This window comes from Ochotona princeps, chromosome 2 (assembly GCF_030435755.1).
Source record: "Ochotona princeps isolate mOchPri1 chromosome 2, mOchPri1.hap1, whole genome shotgun sequence".
Taxonomy (NCBI): Eukaryota; Metazoa; Chordata; class Mammalia; order Lagomorpha; family Ochotonidae; genus Ochotona; species Ochotona princeps.
The window spans coordinates 85,779,241-85,800,510 of record NC_080833.1 but is presented as its reverse complement, the minus strand read 5'-3'; the positions used below and the strand labels follow the sequence as shown (position 1 = coordinate 85,800,510).

At 39.0% G+C, this 21,270-nt stretch overlaps 1 protein-coding gene across 1 annotated transcript in view; it reads right to left on the bottom strand.

Annotated features, from left to right (window-relative positions):
- Positions 1-8,420: 8,420 nt before the first annotated feature.
- CDC14A (cell division cycle 14A) overlaps positions 8,421-21,270 on the bottom strand; it is a 178,175-nt gene continuing 165,325 nt past the window's right edge. The window contains exon 16 of the mRNA XM_058659647.1: positions 8,421-8,562. Coding sequence (XP_058515630.1) covers positions 8,533-8,562 — 30 coding nt within the window. The 3' untranslated portion in view covers positions 8,421-8,532. The remainder of the gene's footprint in view (positions 8,563-21,270) is intronic.

The window sequence follows — 21,270 nt, the reverse complement described above, 5'->3', positions numbered from 1 at the left end:
ACTGATGGGGGAAATGATTACACACTTTTAGACACTTGGACATAACTATCCTCATCCTGGGTTAGGGCAAAACAGGACTCACATGATCACAAACAAAATAAGAGATATTGAAGAAGCTGTTCATGCAATTCTTTCTGAAACAGTGATAGATACCAAGACAGACAGACGACCCGCAGGCAAGTGTCCACAACAGCCAGAATCAGACCAAGCTGAAGTCACAAGTTGGGGGAACGCTATGTAGGTTTCCCACTTTGGTGGCAGGAACCCAAGTGCTTGAAGCTTCCTTCACCCGCTGCTTCCCATTGTGCCATTAGCCAGTTGGATTAGAAGCAGAGGTGGTATTTGAACCCAGTTGCTCCTACCCGGGATGCAGGCATTCCAAGCAGTGGCTTAACATGCTGTGCTGTAACTCCATCACCTATCCATGTAAAGTCTAAATGATGCTTATTAGGAAACAAGATGACCTGGCATAGCCATCCTGTTTCTCCCACACTGATGCAGCCATTGGTGACCAAAAAATCTTATCTTTTTTATCTCAGCTATAATGTGTCTCTGCTCAGATCATCACAACAATAGTAATAAAAAACACATCCATTACCTCCAAGTTTCTGTGTGTCCCAGGTATATGTGTATGTGCACACATGTGTAAGATTTGAGACCCTTAATAGCTTGAGATCTGCCCTCTTAACAAATTCAGTTCTCAACACTGCATTGTTATTATAAGTACATTGTTGAATAAACATCTATGATGTATTCATCTATTATAACTTTCAGTTTATACCCACTGACCAACATGATCCTGTTTTCCCCATGAGTTTGCTATTTGCCTGCTCAGCAGATCATGAGCTTGAGCGTGACAATTAACTTTACCTGTTGTTCCACAGTCACCATTCAAAACACTTTGCTGAGAGAGAATATCAGGCCACAGACTTTGAGTCTCTGTGGGTGAATCTGAGTTCTTACCATTCAAGTGCTCCCACTGCCTCAACCATTTCTGGCCACCAGAGGCCTTAGCCCACTAAACCTCCCAAAATCCTTTCTGATACAGCCTCTTCAAAGCCCCGTGTCCTGAAGAAAGCTTCATCAACCCAATTTCACCTGACTCCTAGCTCCAATAGCTAGAGCTCTACCAATAAAAAATGAATCTAGGTACCAATTTTTTAAGAACATAGGGAAAATGCGAAAAGAAACATTTTAAAAAATCTAAAACTGTGCTTATCCTGAGGCAGTTGCCTGGGTTGCAACAATAAAACTTGTACACTGTTACTTGAGGACACAGAGCTTAGTGAGGGGAAAATTATTGTATCAAGCTCTGAGTGGAAGAGGCTTCACAAAGAAGGTGGCAGGTGAGTAAACTGCTGAAAATGTTGACTTTGTGGATTACATGAAAGTATGTGAGCAGATTTTAAAAATAAATTTTTTGAAGTCATTAAAGATTTGCACCACCTGGATGATTGCGCAGGGCTAGTGACAGATGCCCACAAGCCTCCCACCCATGCTGGTGCCCAGGGTGTGCCACCCTGTGCTGGTTTCGTGCATCAGAGTCCCCATGGAGAATAGTCCAGGGTAACTATTCTTGTCAGCTCAACACTGTTGCTCTTAGATGGCCAGCCCAGCATCTGTAGATCCGTGAAAGCTGTGAAGACTCACAGTGACGTTAATAATACAGTTACTGTGAGCAAGGTGACACACTAAGCACATAACTGCAAGTGATTTCTAGACTATCTTATAATAGTCCTGAGAGAGACAATGTGTTTATCATTTTTATCTATACCTCAAATTAAATGCATATTTTTTAAATTTCAAGGGTGGGGCCCGGCGGCGTGGCCTAGCGGCTAAAGTCCTCGCCTTGAAAGCCCCGGGATCCCATATGGGCGCCGGTTCTAATCCCGGCAGCTCCACTTCCCATCCAGCTCCCTGCTTGTGGCCTGGGAAAGCAGTTGAGGACAGCCCAATGCATTGGGACACTGCACCCGCGTGGGAGACCTGGAAGAGGTTCCAGGTTCCCGGCATTGGATTGGCGCGCACCGGCCCGTTGCGGCTCACTTGGGGAGTGAATCATCGGACGGAAGATCTTCCTCTCTGTCTCTCCTCCTCTCTGTACATCCGGCTGTAATAAAATGAATAAATCTTTAAAAAAAAAATTTCAAGGGTGTTTTTGTCTGTCTTGCAACCACTTTTGCCTTTGACTTTTTAAAAATTGCAGTACTTTTAAAGCGATATGAACTGCTTCTCTTTTGCTTTCTAAGGCAGAGGGAAAAATCGGAGATACTGAGAGCAAAAAATGTAGACCCATTTTTCTCTTAAAATGAGGAAGATGTGGGGATATTTTCCTACCTGAAGAAGATTGGGATTTTGGAGACAGAGGATAGTAACAACTTTTTGGCCAGTAGGGCATTTTAGGGGGAGAAGGTAAAGCATCACCGAATTCATATCTTTAAAATTAAGATAGAATCTCAAACTCTGGTGGAGTCCTAAAATGATAGAATTCCTGTCAGCAAATCATCACTCTCCCCCTACTCGAGTAAAGAAAGTCTTCTGAAAAAAATTGGGGGTCAAGTTCATGAGGCAGAAGTACACATTCATTTAAATGTGCAGTATTAGTTATTGCAGAATTGGCCGTGATGCAGTGAACAGAAACATGCTTAAATAACAGGCCTAAGACTACTTACCTGCAAATTTGGCCTTGTCATGCACCTGAGAACTTGATTTGTAAATGCTCTCCACACTGGTGTAAAACATCTAGGGTAAAAGTGGCTCATTGTGCTGGGCTGTGGTTTATGATGAGCGCTTGCTTTCCTTACAGGAGTCAGGAATTTTGGTTCATGCTAGGCGCAAGGTGCCTGCATGACCAAGCTCTAAATAGAAACCTTGCTTAGTCTCTAACGAGGATCCCTCTTAGACAACCCTGCCCATGTGTTGCCTCACTGATTGCTTATGGGGAATTAAGTAGACATGGCCTATGCAGCACCACTGGGCGAGGGCTCATGGAAGATCTTCCCTGCTTTCCTCTGGACCTCACTACATGTGCCGCTTTTCTTTGCTGACTTGACTTTGCATTTGTTCACTGTCACAAATCTTAGCTGTGCATGCACACACTCTTATATGCTGAGTCCTCTGAGTGCTTCTCACCACTGAATGCAAAGTGGCCTTGGAATCTCCCACACAGTTCTTCCTGGTAACCCCACAAGCACACAATTCGATGCTGAGTAATTGACTTCTCTCTCCTGCAGACCAGATGGGTGAACTTTTCCTCTCTCACTTTACCTTAAAAATTAACTATCCTAACTACCTGTCACTTCAACAGTAGTCTTTAATTAAGGATAATTTTCCCAACAGATTTGACTTTAAAATAGACTCAACTATTCTAACATCTCAGTTCCATTTCTTGGTTTTTCAAGATGTGACCTACATGGAAAAGTACGCTGCCAGCTAGACCTGAAGCAACAGAAACCTGGGATTGGCTGGTGTTCTTGTATGGGAGAAAGAGAACATGAAAATTATACATTTCCTTAACTCAGAAAATGTCTGTTCTTGCTGACCCTGCTGGTCACACTCAGAGAGGCCACAAGCTGTTTGAAGACTTATCTACTTAGATCTTGCTAGAATTCATAAAGTGCCTGAAACACCTCTTAGGATATATCTCTCCAACCATGTGCCATATGACATTAAAAATCTCTGCAAATCTAGATTTTAATGAACGAATTCCCTCTTGTCTGTGGTTTGTTTTTGCTTTGCTTTTGTTAAAGACGGATCACCCCTTTTCATTTGGAACGTTGTATTTTCATTAAACCTACTAAATTTACATTAACTCTGGGTCTCAACCCCTACTGAGCCATGTGTGAGTTGTAAGTGGGTATGGACGAGCCGTGGCTGGGCTGAAACATCCAACAGCAAGAACCAGTTTGGATTGAAGGCCATATATAAGGTTGAGATAAATGATGGTGGTACAGATTGATGATAAACTATCATCATGCTATTTTTTTAAAAGATCTGTTTATTTTATTGGAAAGTCAGATATACAGAGAGGAAGACAGACAGGATGACCTTCCATCCGATGATTCACTCCCCAAGATGCCGCAATGTCTGGAGCTGAGCCAATCTGAAGCCAGGAACCAGGAGCCTCCTCCAGGTCTCCCACATGGGTGCAGGGTCCCAAGGCTTTGGGCCGTCCTTGACTGCTTTCCCAGGCCACAAGCAGGGAGCTGGATGGGAAGCAGGGCTGCCAGGATTAGAACTGGCACCCATATGGGACCCCAGGAGTGCAAGGCGAGGACTTTAGCCACTAGGCTATCACGCCGGGCCCCATCATGATATTTTTATCACTGGTTTCAATTTGTCTCTTGAACTTAATTTCATGTACCTTACATAACTGTGCTGGGGAATCTGGATGTTAAAATTGACAATCTCACTTGGAGTCCATAACTTCTTAAAGTTTCATTGAAATACATCCCCATGAGGAGTCCTGGAGTTGACTTAACAGTATCTATTCAGTACAAATATGCCCATCAGGGACAAGAAGAGAATTACACAGTGAAGCCCGTTCCTGTTGTATTTGGGTCCCATCATCTGTTGTCTCAAATTTGAGAATTCACAGTCCCTACTAGCTCATCTGTGGTCCACCCTCTATGTTCTTTGAAAATACTTCAGGCTCTTTTAGAAACGAGTCATAAACAAAATATAATGGGCACATTATCATGTCAAACTTTGAAGTTTCAATGTAAATCTGTTATTTTTAATTATTATCATGTTCAATGTTTCACTTGCAGTTCAGTTTCTCTAAACTGCTTTTAGCCCACTTAATTCAAAGGAGACACAGCAGGTGGTGATGTGATATACCTCAATTTTAACAAGGTACAGGGAATGCAAAAGGTTAGGTACTTTGCGTCTGTCCATTTCAAGCTATTTCCAAATAAATACATTCTGATTAAAATGGTTTTAAAAAATGTTTCTACTAGGTCTTACACCTCCCTCCCCAAATTTTAAATTCTCTAGAAAGTCTATTTTTCTCCTTGCTAATGATTACATTAACTCAATCCATAGAGGAGGAACTGGGTGGGAATATATTAACATTTCAATTCAGCTCAAAATAACTTAACACAATTATTTTCCACTTTTCTTTATATGCCTTGCTTGCCACTCCTATGCAAGCTACATGTAAATAAGTGTTTCATTGTATGCTATAAATCATATCCTGCTATAACTGGGTTTATTTTTTAATCTTCTGAGGAGACATGCAGCAAATTCTTATATTTCTGAATGTCACAAAGAGAGCTGCAGGGCTTTTGCAGGTGTCATTAACTCTCCCTTCCAATGGTATTTTGAGAACGAGCAGAGATCTTTCGTGTGATACAAAACAATATAGATTATTTCTCAACCTATGCACCAATTATGCTAAGCAGAAACGTTTAACACATTAATGATTAAACATGTTTTTAAATAAATTATGTAAGTGGAAACAATATTGGAAATGCATGTATGCAGTTAATAGTTGATAGATTCCTAGCCCCGCGCTCTGTGTATCAGTGAGGGTGAGACAAAAAGATTAACATTTACAGGTGTACTTTGACATTTGTAAACCACTTTATACCTAAGGTTAACACTGTAAACTCAACAACCAGCATATGAAAACTTTGTTGCTACTATTTTATAACAGCTCAGGTACAGAAAAAATGTTTTTCTGCCCTTCAAAAAGATTCTTAAGAAATAATCTACCACCACAAATGCAGTATACCAACAGTTTCATTCAGTGTTTTGAGAACAGCAAATTGTAGGTTCTCAACTCTAGAAAGATTGAAAAGCTGCCTTCCAACCCACATCTTTAATGCATTCTGAAAAATATAAACACACACACACCACAGGAACACACATGGACATGCACCTGAAACATCACAGCTTAGAGATTCAATTTAATACGTAACATGACTTCAAGCAAAAAGTGTCTTCCTTATAAGTCAGTTCTTCAGGATGTGAGTCCTACAGATGTGAGGTTTGTGTCATCTAATTTAGCTCTACAGTTTCTCTGAGAAAAAAAATAATGGCCATTCTTCCCCAAAAGGAATTGATGCCCATTGTCAATAATAATCAATAGTCATCAATAATCATAAAAGACCAAGCAGAATCCATGGTCACTATTTTATTAACAGGAAGGAAAATTAGAAAAAATGAGAGTGAATATTATAATCTGACTTTTGTGAAATTCAAAGAATAAGTTTTCTTTGAGCTCACTGTCATGTATTTTAGGCAACAGTTTCATGCTAGAAAGTCAACAAAAGATAAACTAAAAAGCCAGAAAGAAAATTTTGAGAATTGCAAAAGGAATTAACAATGCTCAATCAAAAAATAAAATTATAAAGATAAGTCAGTACATTGATAATTTAAAATCCAAATTATAAAGACCATGAATAAATTTCACAAAATGTTTATTATTTATTAGCAGTGTACTCTTCTATACTTTAAAATAGAACAAAATATTTTCCAGAAGGTAAACTATTAATAACAAAATACATGTCAAACAATTTTTATTATTAGAGTAGAATTACTTTACTATATACTTTCTGTATTATATACATCCACATCTCTGTGTGTCCATGTATTCAAACATGTATAACTAATTTTAAGACATACATGTGTGGATATATGTGACATATGCACACATAATTCAGGAAAATTTACAGTAGTCAACTTTACAATCATTTTAACAGCTGCACACAAGTTAGTGTTCACAGAACTAAGTATATCAACAGCTCCCCTTCTCCTACGTTGCAAACATCATCTCAATTACTTTACAATGATCATTTGAAAAAAATACTATCATTTTCCTATACAATTAACCAATCTCTTTTACAATACCTCATAATAAAAATATTTTATTTTCAGCTTAGAAAAGATATACGATTTAATTTCACTTATTTTAGTTGTTGATCCCTAAAACAGTTTATTTTTTCATCAGTTGAGTGCAATTATTTGGTTACTGTCTTTATTGAAGGTTAACAAACCTGAGTCAAACATTCATTCAAATGCCTTTTTACAAAACATAAGACATGAATAAGATGCCTTGCTGAACCATGTATAATCATCTCAAGGTACCTTCGCTTAATAAATACATTATAAGTAGCTCAATGGTTTTCGGGTAAAACACTTCGAGAGGAAGTTATTCAAGTAGCACTTTCAGCGTCGGAGTAGTCCCTTCTTAAACAGCCTGGCAAAATGCCAGGATCTAAGCCCACCCCATCCCAACCCCTGCTCACAGAACTGGCACCTGCAGACTTCTGGAAACCTAAATTAAAGATCATGCTTACATGAAAAGGCTTGTGAATACCCATAAGGTCGCCCTTTCATTTTCTTGTTAGGTTCCAATACAACAGTGTGCACACCAGGTGGTTGCACGCTATTTGTAAAATATCTCCCAGAATACGGAGAACCACTTAGCAGCATCTTTCTCCGTTTTTTTTTTCCCTCCTCCTCATTAACTTGAAACTGGCATCAGGCTATGTATGATAACAAGACAACGACCTTGTACCAAAAGCAGAATATTTTAATTAGGGTGAATGATTTGAGGTGCTTTGTTGCTAATTCAAATCCTATTTGTACATTTATTTAGTGACAGAGTTCTGGGTGACTTTGGATATAGATATTAAAATACGTGTCTCTCTGCATATGTAAGAGAGAAAATATAAGGCATTTCAAAAGGAGAACTCTTTTGAAAGAATGAAAGAAATAAAAGAATTTGGAATGTTTAATCATAGCACAGAAGAAAATCATGTTTTCAGGAGACAACTGGTGAATTTTGATCTTCAGCAGGATGCTAGAATTTTTTTAAAGCCTCCAAAGATGCAAAACCAATTTAAATGGCTCAGCAACAAGAAACGACAAAAGAAAAAGGCTTTGTGCTTAGTAAGCCATAGCAACAGTGCTCCTGGTAGAGATAAATGTGAATGAACTCAGTAAACCAAATCAACTTCCCAAAAGAATGAACTGATCTGCTGTATTTATGGAGGGAACATAAGAATCACTTCCTACAAATGTTCTCCCTCTCTTTCTCTTATTAATAAGGAAGAATTATTCAGTCATTGTTGACAAAACTAAACAAATTGAAAATAGAAATTTTTGGTAACAAACAGCAGGAAGATCTAAATCAAAATATAGTCCAGTTTTTATATGTTTATAAATTTATCAAAATAGTCTTTCAAAGTTCACAATACATACATAACGTAACACTGTACATGTAAATGTAATAACAAATGTATTATTGAAACACATTTAAAAATAACCTTTCATAATACCAAAGTCAACATTGAAAACTCTCTTAAAAAGTGTTGAAATCTCCATAAGCTTAGTTTCAGTGCATGTATAGTAGTCATTAACCAGGTTTCTGGTTTCAAGGCTCCCGGAGGCGTTATCTTAGTGCTCTCTTTAAGGTAAGCAGGCAGAGCTACTCTTCCAGCAAGCAGCTGTTTTCCCTCTACATTGCTTGTCCAGATGAAGGAACTGTGTCTAAGGCTGGTGCAGCATCACCGGGGTGGCAGGGCCTTAGTAAGGAACATATTCAGACTGAAGGGACTGCACAGGGAGAGACATAAACTGAGGTTAAAGACTATCACGTGTAAAATTTCTAGCAAATCATGCAGCTTCTTCCTTCAACACAAGGCAGTTTGGGACTAGCATATCGTAATTAAAATAAGCTAAGAAAAAAAACGGAAAAAATAGACGAAAACAAAACATTTGCTAAATAATGACAGAATCAGGTACATAAAGTGTTTGCTTACTAGTAAATGGACAGTGATGAAAATTAAATATTAACCAAAGTTGAGAGCTAATTTAAACTTGTTTATAAGCTTTTTTTTTGCAGTGTCAAGCTCCAAATTTGAAAATATCTAAAACTAAAGACTGTTAGAATATACTCTGAGAAGATACATATTTTTAATTCCATGCATTTCAATGGTTTGTTAATGCTTCCAAGGCAGTAAAACTGGCATTGAATAAATTCCTTAATAATGCTCAAATTTATTCAATGCCATACAAATTCCTTCTGTTAAGGGAAAGAATTACACTAAATAACACAGACCTTAAAATGGAATCCTGAAACCCAGAAGTATTCATGCAGAAGAGTCTTATTATAACTTAATAAACAGAAATCAATGTTCAGTTAAACAGTACATGTTCGTCCTTTCTCACACTGGATGCTATATATATAAAAGGTAGAAGATTGAGATAAACAATCAGAAAGCATGGATATAAACGTAAACCGGGAAAAGACAGAGAGCTAGAGAAAGTGTGCAAATAGTTATTTAGGAGCAGCAAATGATGATTAGAAAGAAGGAACAGGAATTAATTTACGCATTGAATTTTTGCATAATTCCTCTAATCAAATACTTGTAATTCGAAAGCTTGCTTGGTTTTCTATTCAATGCCCTCTTCTCCCATCCAGAAATGATTTTTTGAATTAATCTGCAGCATTTCATTACCAGGTCATATCAATTCTGAGGCTCATCTATTTTGGTGATGACAGTACTAACAGTGAAAAACAGTCTGTACACTTTCCAAACAACACACAAAAGGATTTAAACTATCTTTGTTCAGCTTCAAAATCCCTGAATTTTACATCCTACCAATAGTCATTTACCAAATACCCATTAACACAGTAAGAGGGAAAGTTTAACAGTCCCTAGCCTTACAGGGAAAAAGACCATGTGTTCATTAAAAAAATCTAAATGAAAAGATACAAGTGTCAACATGAAATGGCAAAGTACAGAGTGCAAAACTGACATTATATGCCAGTAACAGGATGGTAACAAGGGATTGTAAGGAAAAGGGGAGATTCTCCAGGCTAAAATCTCCAGGATGTGGTTATATATCAAGAGCTGCTGTTAGGAAGAATGGAAAAGGTTAAAAAAAAAAAAAAAAAAAAAACCTGCTATTCTGCTATTCTCTACCAGATGCAGTTTATGCTGGAGCTTCAAAACAGGAGAGAAATGAACAAGAATTTGAGTACTACAATATAAATATGCCCAAGCTACAAGAATGCCACAAATGTATGTTAAGTATCACCAGGAGTTTTTGCTTCTGTTCCTCCAACATTTAGAACAAAGCTGCATTTTGCTAACATTTCTGAAGTTCCATCAATACTTAATAAACAAGTGGTGAGAGGAATACGAAGGGTAGTGAACGGGGAATCCCTCTGCCTATAAAACCAAATCATGAAAAAAAAACACATGGTAAAGATATGGCAAAAAAATGCTACAAATGTGATCTTCAATTAACTTTCTTCTAGGGTAAAGATTTACATGTGTATCAATACATAGGGAGTAAATATGCATCTACATATACATACCCACTAAATCGTATAAAAGAAATAACCTAGAATACCATAAAGATATCTACATTTAACATTCAATATATATGCTTTAGTCACTTGACCAAAACCTTTGCTCTTACACAGCAAAGCTCACAAACTTTAGCCTCAAATACAGTCCGTAGCAGTTCTCACTGCTTCCTTTCCTACCCAGCCCATTTGCTCTAGAATGTTGTAGAACTGGTACTGCAGGCCATGACAAATTGAGAGCACAATGTGACCAAAGAATGAATATTGTGTTTAGTCATCCCACACTTACTAAATATCAGTTACAGATACCAGGTCCTGGAGGACTGAAAAACCATAACTAAATGCTCCAACAAAGCTCTGTCATAGCTTCCTTATGTGTGTAAAAAAGTTACAAAGAATAAAAGATCAGCAAAAAGGTCTACCATAGTATTCTGCCTTCCATATTCTGCAGCTGACTTCCTTTCAATTTTAATCTTCATGTACAAACATAGGAAAAGCTTGAAAAAAATTTAAGAACATTGTGATGCCTTTCCCCTGGGGAACCATGGGTACAAGCTAACTGAGAACATTCTGACTTCGAGATCACATGCTCAAGCCAGGGGTTGCACAGAAGGACGCTAGCTCACATCATTTGCACTCATCTACAGTTCTGGAAAGCTCTGGAATAAGTACCAGCACTCCCCACTTGAAATCAAAACATACAGAATACATAGATAAACCACCTGAGTTTCTGGTTCGACCCATCACACATCATAACAAAAATTTCAAACTCTGCTGTCACAATGAAACTACCAGCCATATAAAATGCTTTCAAATGTCCACATATCATATCAATATTACAGAAAGCCATTAGCCAGATGTTAGAATTTTTAATATTTATAGTAAAACAAGAAATTTTACTTCGTATTCCATAAATAATATTATTACTGTTGATGTTACCATTTAAAAAATAGATTAATTGGAGGAAAACTATCAAGTTCTTACTAAATTAGATATATCACTTGGTAGATCCATCATTCTAAGATTTATTGAGTATATTCAATAAGCTAAGTATAGAAAACCGACTTTTGAGGACATTGAGGAACAAAAATAATTTTATCAAGGTAATACAACTAGGAATTGATAGAATTGCAATTTAAATACTGTACTCTAACTCTGAAACCCAGACCCCTGGCCATCATAGAGTAAGGCCTCAACATAATGTCTAGTGTTTGACCACCAACCACCATATACACAATCCAACATTCTCCATCAACCTGACATGGCCAAATAATGGCCTCATGCAGAATAACATCCTGAGTGAGCAAAGAAATATTAAATTCACAATGTAACATCTATTATGGAAAAGAAAATGTATATTTCATATTATTTTCATCAGTATTGAACCAAAAAGACTTTTCAGTAATATTCGCAATTTAAAAAAACTAAAGGAACCAGCGTTGTGGCAGAGCAAGTTGAGCCACCTTCTGCAGTCCTGGCATTCTGTGTAGGTATCAATTCAAGTCCTGGCTGCTCCACTTTTCATCTAGCTCCTGCTATTATTCTTGGGAAAACAGCTGAAAATGGCCCGAGTCATTAGGCCCCTGCACCCACTGGGGAGACCTCGAAGAAGCTCCTATATACAGGCTTTGATTAAGCCCATTGCAGCCATTTGGAGACAGAACCAACAGATAGAAGATCCCTCTTTTCTCCTCTCTCTATGTACTTCTAATTTTCAAGAACAACAACAACAAAAAAAGAATCTTAAAAAAGAAACCCAGACATTTTATGAGCCCATTTAATTAATTATAATTTTAATTCTACTTAGCCAATGTTTTTTATTACCATAACAACTAGTAATAACTAATGCATCTGAAATGCAAAAAAAGCAATGACAATCAAAATGATTATGAAGGAAGTGAGACCTGAGATGAAAACCTCACTTTACATTAGTACTTGTTCATGTAACCAGAGACCTTAATTTATCAAATATGATATTCCAGTTCATCTGAATAGCAATTCCAGAGTGTTATAAGCCGTTAAACCAGTTCAAACTTGTAATACTCATATAATATTATTATGATATGAATAGCATGAAATTAACACTGCAGTAGTATCCAACCAGGAAAGTAACAAGGAAATTAGCTCACAGTTGCAACCTTCCAATATTTTACATCAAAATATAAGCCTCCATCAGGAAGTCTACCGTGGAAGCAAATCTGACAGCAAACAAAGTGTTAGGCAAGGAGATCAAGACAATTTGTTTTGTTCTGGAAATCTGCTCATACTTTTTGTAGATGCAAGTATGAACTTTAACAATGTAGCTGTTCTGGAGGTGTTTCTTTTGAAACCGCCCCATTACCTAATCGAGGTAGGAGAAAAGTGGTACAAATCATTACTAAGTATAAGCTGATTATGGAAACATCAACTGGTAAAGAAAAGTGAAAGATTCAGATCTTTGGCAATAAATTAATGAAGCAAGACCTTAATGCTCAAACACTTCAATAAAAGGGCCCAATAGCATGGACTGTTAGTCTCCTATTAGGTCTAAATTCTGGCTCAAAATATTCATGGACTTTCGCCACACTGACTTTTTCTTTCCTGTATTTCCCTGTTTTTCCAAGCCCTTTAGAGAAAAAAAAAAAATCAGTTGTTTAATACTTGACTTGAATTCAACCACAAAGGCAAAAAAACACCTAAAAAATGACTTGCTTCAGAATGATAATTAGAGAAAAACATTTGGTAATACATTATTCTATACACAAACCTAGTGTTTTAAATTTAATGACAAGGGCTTGGCAGCGTGGCCTAGTGGTTAAGGTCCTTGCCTTGATCCCATATGGCCGCTGGTTCTAATCCCAGCAGCTCCACTTCCTCTCTATCTCTCCTCCTCTCAGTATATCTGACTTTGTAATAAAAATAAAATAAATCTTTAAAAAAAATAAAAAAATAAATTTAATGACAAACACAATAATGGACTAAATTATGTATAACTGCTTCTATGTTCCTGATATCCTTATGCCTTTTATAGTGGAATTTCCAGGTTTTTTTTCTTTTTTTACATTTTTTATTACATTTTTGACAATCTTTACATAGTTAATTAGGGTAAAAAATGTTCAAAAGCTATAGGAAAGTGGGTAAGACTATTATGTCCATATTGTTTCCTTCATGTATCTGAGGTAAAGGGGGATACTGAGGGAGAAGCCCCACCCAGCAGTTTAGTATTGCTTAAGAATTAACTCACAAAAGGTGAACACTGAAATCTGTTTCCACAAATGCGATTTCTCACACTGAAAATATTGTCCTCTACTAAGATAATACATAACATTATGTTAACCCCAGAAGGCTAATGTTTATAATAAAAAATCAACTTTTAAAAAAAGGGTGTGCACCCTTTTCTATAGAGTTTTCCATGAATTTCAGAGACCCCAAAATTTAACAGGCCAATTTTGCTGAACTAAAATGCTATATAAAATATTCTTTCACCTTCCTACATGATTTTTTAAGAAAGCCTATTTTCTGGGGGAATTTAATACATACTTTTCAACAATCACAAAGAGCTCAATTGTTACATGACAGATTGTTGACACCCCGCTTGACTCAGCCAACCATTACATGAGTGTTTTCAGTTCATCTGAACACCAAAATTATATTGATGCAAGCTAAGTTTAAATTTATTTTCTCTTATTTTACTAAAGGCAAAGTTCTAGAAAAATATACAACCTCCACATTACTGTATATTAAAACTTACACTGAAAGTTCAGTTTGTTCTTTATTTCTATTTCCTACACCATCATGCATGGGCCCCCTAAGCTCCTCAACTTCGCATTCACAAAATTAAGCATCTTCTCTCCAAGTTCTGGTACAATAAATACTTATTAGGCACTTACAGTATAGAACCTCAGGAAGAAAGATTGGGAGAGACACAGAATCACATAAAAGTATAACATGAGAGTGACAGGGGTAGGAATAAAGCCCTATGAGAAGCAAGAGGCAAAAGACACCCTGCCTGGAGGAATCACAAACATTTTATCAAAAGGCAACTATTGAGCTGGGCCAGAAATTACAAAAGAAAGCAGAGGAAAGAAAGTGGTGTAAATTACAGGTGGTAAGGGGCCTGGCACAATGGCTCCGTAGCTAACATCCTCAACTTGCATATGCCAGCATCCCACATGGGTGCCAGTTCATGTCCCGGCTGCTCCACTTCCCATCCATTTCCCCTCTTGTGACCTGGGAAAGCAATTGAGGATGGTTCAAAGCCTTGGGACTTTGAACCTGCATGCAAGACCTAGAAGAAGCTCCTAGCTCCTGGTTTCAGATCAGCTCAGCAACAGCCGTTGCGGTCACTTGGGGAGTGAAGCAGCAGATGCAATATCTTTCTGTCTTTCCTTCTCTCTGTACATCTGCCTTTCTAATAAAAATGGAATAAATCTTCCTTAAAAATTAAGTGGTAGGGGTGAGGCTCCATACAGGATATGGCACTCTTGGAGAACAACATGGGTAGCATGCAAGGTAGAGCAGTCAGGGAGAAGGCAGGCAGGTAGGTACGCAAGGGTCCTCATCCAAAAGCCTGGAGATTCAGACTGGATGCTGGGAGCACAGCAGAGTGCTGAACATTGCCAAATATAAGAATGATGAGCAGTACAAGGGAGAGAACCAAGACAAAAGACACGCAAGACAGTGATGGCAAGAATAGGGGAGAGAACACAAATGATTCACAGGAAGAATTGCAAGGACTTAACAGGTGCGACAGAGAGAAGGGCGGAAGCACAAAGATGATTTTAAATGGCTACCTTGGCAATAGGATGAATAAGATGGGATTAGAAAGCCAGGAAACCAAAGAAAAACAAAATAGAAGGTATTTCCTCCATCCTAATGAATGCTCTCAAGAAGTTTGGAGTAGAGATCCAATGTGCAGGAAGTTACCCAGAGAGACAAAGGAACCAAGCTCAACGCCTGGGATGGAGGTAGTAAGGGGCAGGCAGAGGAAGAGGCAAGAATTTAAGTGGAAAGTGACATTCCAAAATCAAGGAAGAATTACAAGGAGGGAGGGTTAGCAATACTGGTAGATACTGCAGAAAGTTTCAGGGAGGATGAGAACTAAGCGATCCTTAAGCGTGGGTTTAGGAATATCAGTGTCACCTGTAGATCCTTTACCAGAACGGGGACCATATTCAGGTTCAGGACAGAGCAGCAGCAGGGAGAAGAGAGGTGGACTGAGGGAAGCCCCCTCTCCGCCCTCCACCAGCCCTTCTGGAGGGAATGTGCATGCTTACAAGTGGAAGCAGAGAGACAGTCGGTATTAGAGATGAAGCAAACAGATGGGATAACTTTCAGGAATGGTTTGGAAAGAAAACACAAGCCTGACGAGATGGAGATTCCATCTGAAAACAGCAGCAGAAGGAAACAAGAAGGATCGCTCCAGATGCAGATTAACTTTGAGGCAGAGAAGAGCACCATTAGAATTGCCTGGCTAGCTTCCTGCTGTTCCCAGAACGCGTACGGGAGACCCAGAGTTCCTGGCTGCTGGGTTTGGCCTTGCCCAGTCATGGCTATTGCATGCATTTGGAGAGTGAACCAGAGATGGAAGGCCTTTCTCTGTTACACTATCTTTCAAATAAGCAAATATTTAGTAAAAGAAACAATGCTTTGAAATCTACTAAGTAAATTTCCAAGTAAGTACATATAAAGATCTCTAGAGGTAAAGAAATTTTAATTAGAGCCATTGTGAGATATCCTGGAACAAGTTATCACCTTTGCATTCTGAAAGACTCATCTATAAATTATGGACTACGTAAATAAAATCATGCCTTTCACATACCCAATATAACGCCTGCCACAGAGGAGGAATTCAAATAAGACGGTGATGATTAGAAAAAGTTTGTCCTTGATGTTGGCAGTAAAAGTATAAGCAGAATCCCCCAAACATGCAGATAAATGAGGTAACAGTGATGAGGACAGAAAGAGCCTCATGCCACCAATGGTGGATTCAAAAGGGAGGCGACTGCTGGAGCAGAGAAGCGATGAAGTCCAACACAGCCTGTGCTTCCTAAGTGGGAGGATCTGGGAGCCAGCAGAGCATAAGCAGTTTGCATTTAAGGCATGAATCAGGGTTAGCAGCCTGGGGTGCACCAACCTCATTTTGCTCACTTTCAATTTGAAACTTCTTTACTTTTTCCTTTGGTTCACTTTTATTTTTCATAACAGACGACAGAGAGGCTCACAAGAGAGCCCAAAATCAGAAAGTCTGTGCTTGTGTAGACAAACAGGTTTCCCGCAGGTGTGACACTGGGCAGGTTACACCTTCACTAACAAGGAGATCCTTGTTGTTTACCAGACTTTCATCGGGGGCCAGTGCAGTCATCTTACCAGCAATGCTCATGTGATGTCTGGGCTTGTTTGTTACACACATGAGCATCCACATGCATGTCTGTGTGTGACAGAGGCTGTAATAAAAACATGCCTTTCTAAGTTAAAGATCCTACGTACACACCCTAAATTTCAAACTTTTAGATGAAATAATGACTTATCTAATACTAGAAGAGATGAAAGTATGAAATAAGAAAATCCACAATCAAGAGGGTAGGCATAGCCCAGGATTTGATGCTATGGAGACAACAAAAATAAGAGACTATAGTTTCTAACTCCATGTGGCTAATCACAGATACCTTAATCCATTGAAGGACTATTCAACGATTACATCCATGACCTTCAAGGAAGATAAAGACCAAACGATCAAAGCAAACAGCATGACTTTCCAAAAACATGATTGTTACAGTCAGATGGAGTCAAGAAAGATATCGCTGATGCAGAGGTAGAACTTAGAGCAGCTCCTGATGGAGTCTGCAAAGCAAAGGGAAGCAGGACGGCAGACCAAGCAGTGAGGTGGCTTGTGGCAGTGAGGATAGCAGCCGGAGGAAAGACCTGCTCAGGGCATAAGGAACTCCACAGGACAGCAACAGAAGGTTCATGCCCAGGAGTAAAGGGGAAAGGGCAAGAAAAGCTGATTGGCAGAGATTCCAAGAGGCCCTGGATGACACTGCAGAGATGGGACCTACCCTGTGGCAAGGCAGAACTGAGAGCAGATCAGTTCTGCCAGAAGATGCCTGCAGGTTGCTTCGTTCCAACGCAACGGTGCCTTGTTCACCAATGTCTTACGCCATTCCACCAAATCAATATGAGCTCATAATAGACACTCATAAAAATTAGGTACTTAAACAACTTTCTATACATATATAAAAAACATCTATTTTTTAGTAGCCAAAAGGGGGGAAGTGGGGCAGAAGGACACAGGCAAGACTACAACAACACTTTTTCTACTGCCCTTGCAGTACTGCTAATATTATGTAGGAAAGAAGGTATTAAAATTAAGCAACCAAACTAATTAAAACCCATTGGATTTGAGAATATAAACCAATTCTAACTGCTATATATTTCTGGTCAGCTTTATCACTTAAAGCAAGTTTTGTTTAAAATGGAAAGTCAAAACAACTGACTGGGGCTTGGTGCGGTAACCTAGCAGCTGAAGACCTTGCCTTGCATGTGCCAGGATCCCATAGGAGAGCTGGTTCTAATACCAACAATCTCAGTTCCCATCCAGCTCCCTGCCTGCAACCTGGAAAAGCAGTTGAGGATGGCCCAAAGCACAGGGACTCTGCACCCGCATGGGAGACCCGGAAGAGGCTCCAGGCTCCTGGTGGCTTTGGATCTGCACAGTTCTGGCCATTGCAGCTGCTTGGAGAGTGAATCATTGAATGGAAGATCTTCCTCTCTGTCTCTCCTCCTCTCTGTATATCTTTCTAATAAAAATAAATGTTGAAAACAAATCAGCTGATTTGGTTTGCACAGAAAATTAATGAAAGCTACCATAACATTGAAAATTTTTTTTTTTTTTGATTTTTTTTTTAAAGATTTTATTATTATTGGAAAGCCGGATATACAGAGAGGAGGAGAGACAGAGAGGAAGATCTTCCATCCGATGATTCACTCCCCAAGTGAGCCGCAACGGGCCGGTACGCGCCAATCCGATGCCGGGACCAGGAACCTCTTCCAGGTCTCCCACGAGGGTGCAGGGTCCCAAAGCTTTGGGCCGTCCTCCACTGCTTTCCCAGGCCACAAGCAGGGAGCTGGATGGGAAGTGGAGCTGCCGGGATTAGAACCGGCGCCCATATGGGATCCCGGGGCTTTCAAGGCGAGGACTTTAGCCGCTAGACCACACCGCCGGGCCCAACATTGAAAATTTAAATTACAGCAAGGTATACACTGCAAAGATTGCATAAATATCTTATATGTAGATTTCAAGTCATTGTTTGAAACATGCTGACATCAAAGCAATTTGATGCTTTGTCAAATAACTGTCCAAAGTACCCTTGTGTAAGAAACAAAAGAGCAACATTTAACTAATTCCAAAGCTTTAGCTCAATATTCACAGTCTTTACAGTATTAGAAAAATCAGAAAAAAAGATATTTAAATAAACATAAAGCCAGTACTAATCTTCACTATTAAAACTAAATATAATGTTTACCCTTTAATTAGATATTAAACCTATTAATCAAACAATTTTAAATACTAGTAATATTTAAAATCAAAAAAGATGGCAGTTTTTAAAATGGGTAAAGGGAAAAACTGTCATGATTAAATCAGAAAAAGCTATTTTATGTGTTGTAAAATAGCATTTTGCTGGAATGACTGTTCAAAGAATCAATAAGTACATCCTTGTCACCACTAACATTATTCTAAGTGAAAATGAAGTATGCTTAGATTCACATGCTAATCACTCAGTACACTTTCATTAAACTGGGTATCTGCGAGGTGACAGTGGATATACTGGTCATATTCCAAGATATACTTTAAGGACCAAATTCCTTACAAATACACATATAATTTATAGTAGAACTCAGAAGAATTTAAACTACACTTGAGTTTCTCAAAGTTGTTCTGACGCTGATCAAATGTGACACAGAAACCTCATGCTCAGAGTCTTCATAACCAAACAGCAACACCAGCAAACTGAGTCAAAAAACCACTACCAGTACTAGATTAGAGAACTACTACTATGAAAGCCAGCTTCAACCACGGAATACTAATGCTACAGGAAAGGAAGAACACAAACATTTAATTTGAATTTTCCCTTCAATGTTAAGTATATGAATATTTACTGTTCTAATTCTCTTCTTTATCTAGTACTGTGTCAGAAATCATGAGATAGGGGAAGCATTACGGTAAAATGGATTAAGTCACCATTTCTGATGTCAGCATCCTAGAGTGCCAGCTCCCTTGGCTTCCAGTCCAGCTTACTATTAATACACCTGCAAAAGCAGCAGAGGATGGTTCAATAACTTGGGCCAAGGCACCTACATGAGAGACTTGTATAGAGTTCCTGTCTCCTGGCTTTGTACTGGCCTAGACGTGCTTGATGCTTGCTATGGACTTTTGGAAAGCGAGTCAGTAGGTGAAAGATCTCTCTACATCTCTGTTACCTCAATCCATCACTGATCTACCTTTTTCTTTAAACATCTTTATTTTTATTTGAAAGTCAGTTACAGTAAACGGAGAGACTGAGAGAGAGAAAGAGAAAGAGAAAGAGAGAGAGAGAGAGAGAAAGAGAGAGAGAGAGAGAGAGAGAGAGAGAGAGAGAGAGAAACAGTGAGTCCCAAATGGTTGCAATGGCCAGCGCTGAACCAATCCAAAGCCAGGAGCCAGGAGTTTCTTCCAGGTCTTCCACATGGGTGCAGAGATGTAAAGACTTGAGCCATTCTTTGCTGTTTTCCCAGGCCATAATTAGGGAGTTGGATCAGAAGTGAAGCACCCAGGATTCAAACCAGCATTTATATGGAATGCTGGTGCCAAAGGTAGAAGGTTGGCCTACTACATCGTGGTGCCAACCTTACTTTTCAAATACATAAATGAATATCTAAAAATAAAAGCAAACAAAAGAACAATGAGTTATGAACGAATTTAATGAAATGTCTACACAAAAAAAGATTTAAAATTTAGAAACAAACCTTACATATGTTAATATATAAACAAATCTAGATATTCGTGTACATACCATACTATATATTGACAAAATTAAGTACTCACTTCACTGTGGTGATAGAGCTAAAAAGGCTTGCTGGGGGAAGACATTTAGTGCCAAGGTTAAGACATCTCTTGGGATGCACCTCAATACATATAAAAAATCCCACTTCTACTTCCAATCCAGCTTTGTGCTCATCCTCACCCTGAGAAACAGCAGTTGATGGCTCCAGTAATTGGGCCTGTAACACCCCTGCAAGAGACCTGGTTTGAGTTTCAGGTTCTTCGCTTTGGTCTGGTCCAGCCCTGCCTGGGCAGTCATTTAATGAGGGAGTGAATCAGCAGAGAAAATCTATGTCTGTGTCTCTTTCTCTCCCTGTCTCTCTACCTTTCACATAAATAAATATATAAATACTTTTTAAAGAAATGCCTTCCTTTTTATCAAGCAGGGATCCCCAAGGGGGATAGAAAGCCACATCTCTCTCTTTTTTTTTAAAGAGTTATTCATTTGATTACAAAGTCAGATATACGAGAGGAGGCGAGACAGAGAGTAAGATCTTCCCTCTGATGATTCACTCCCCAAGTGAGCCGCAACAGGCCGGTACACGCCAATCCGAAGCCGGGAACCAGGAACCTCTTCCAGGTCTCCCACATGGGTGCAGGTTCCCAAAGCATTGGGCCGTACTCGACTGCTTTCCCAGGCCACAAGCAGGGAGCTGGATGGGAAGTGGAGCTGCCGGGATTAGAACCAGCGCCCATATGGGATCCCGGGGCTTTCAAGGTGAGGACTTTAGCCGCTAGGCCACGCCGCCGGGCCCCACATATCTCTTAATAGATGAGAAATTTATGAAGATGGCAAGGGCCTGTTAGAAAGGACATCCCAAAGGCAACTATGTGAGAGTCTGATGGAGGAACAAGACAGGGGGACACACTGTTGGGGGCAAGCAGG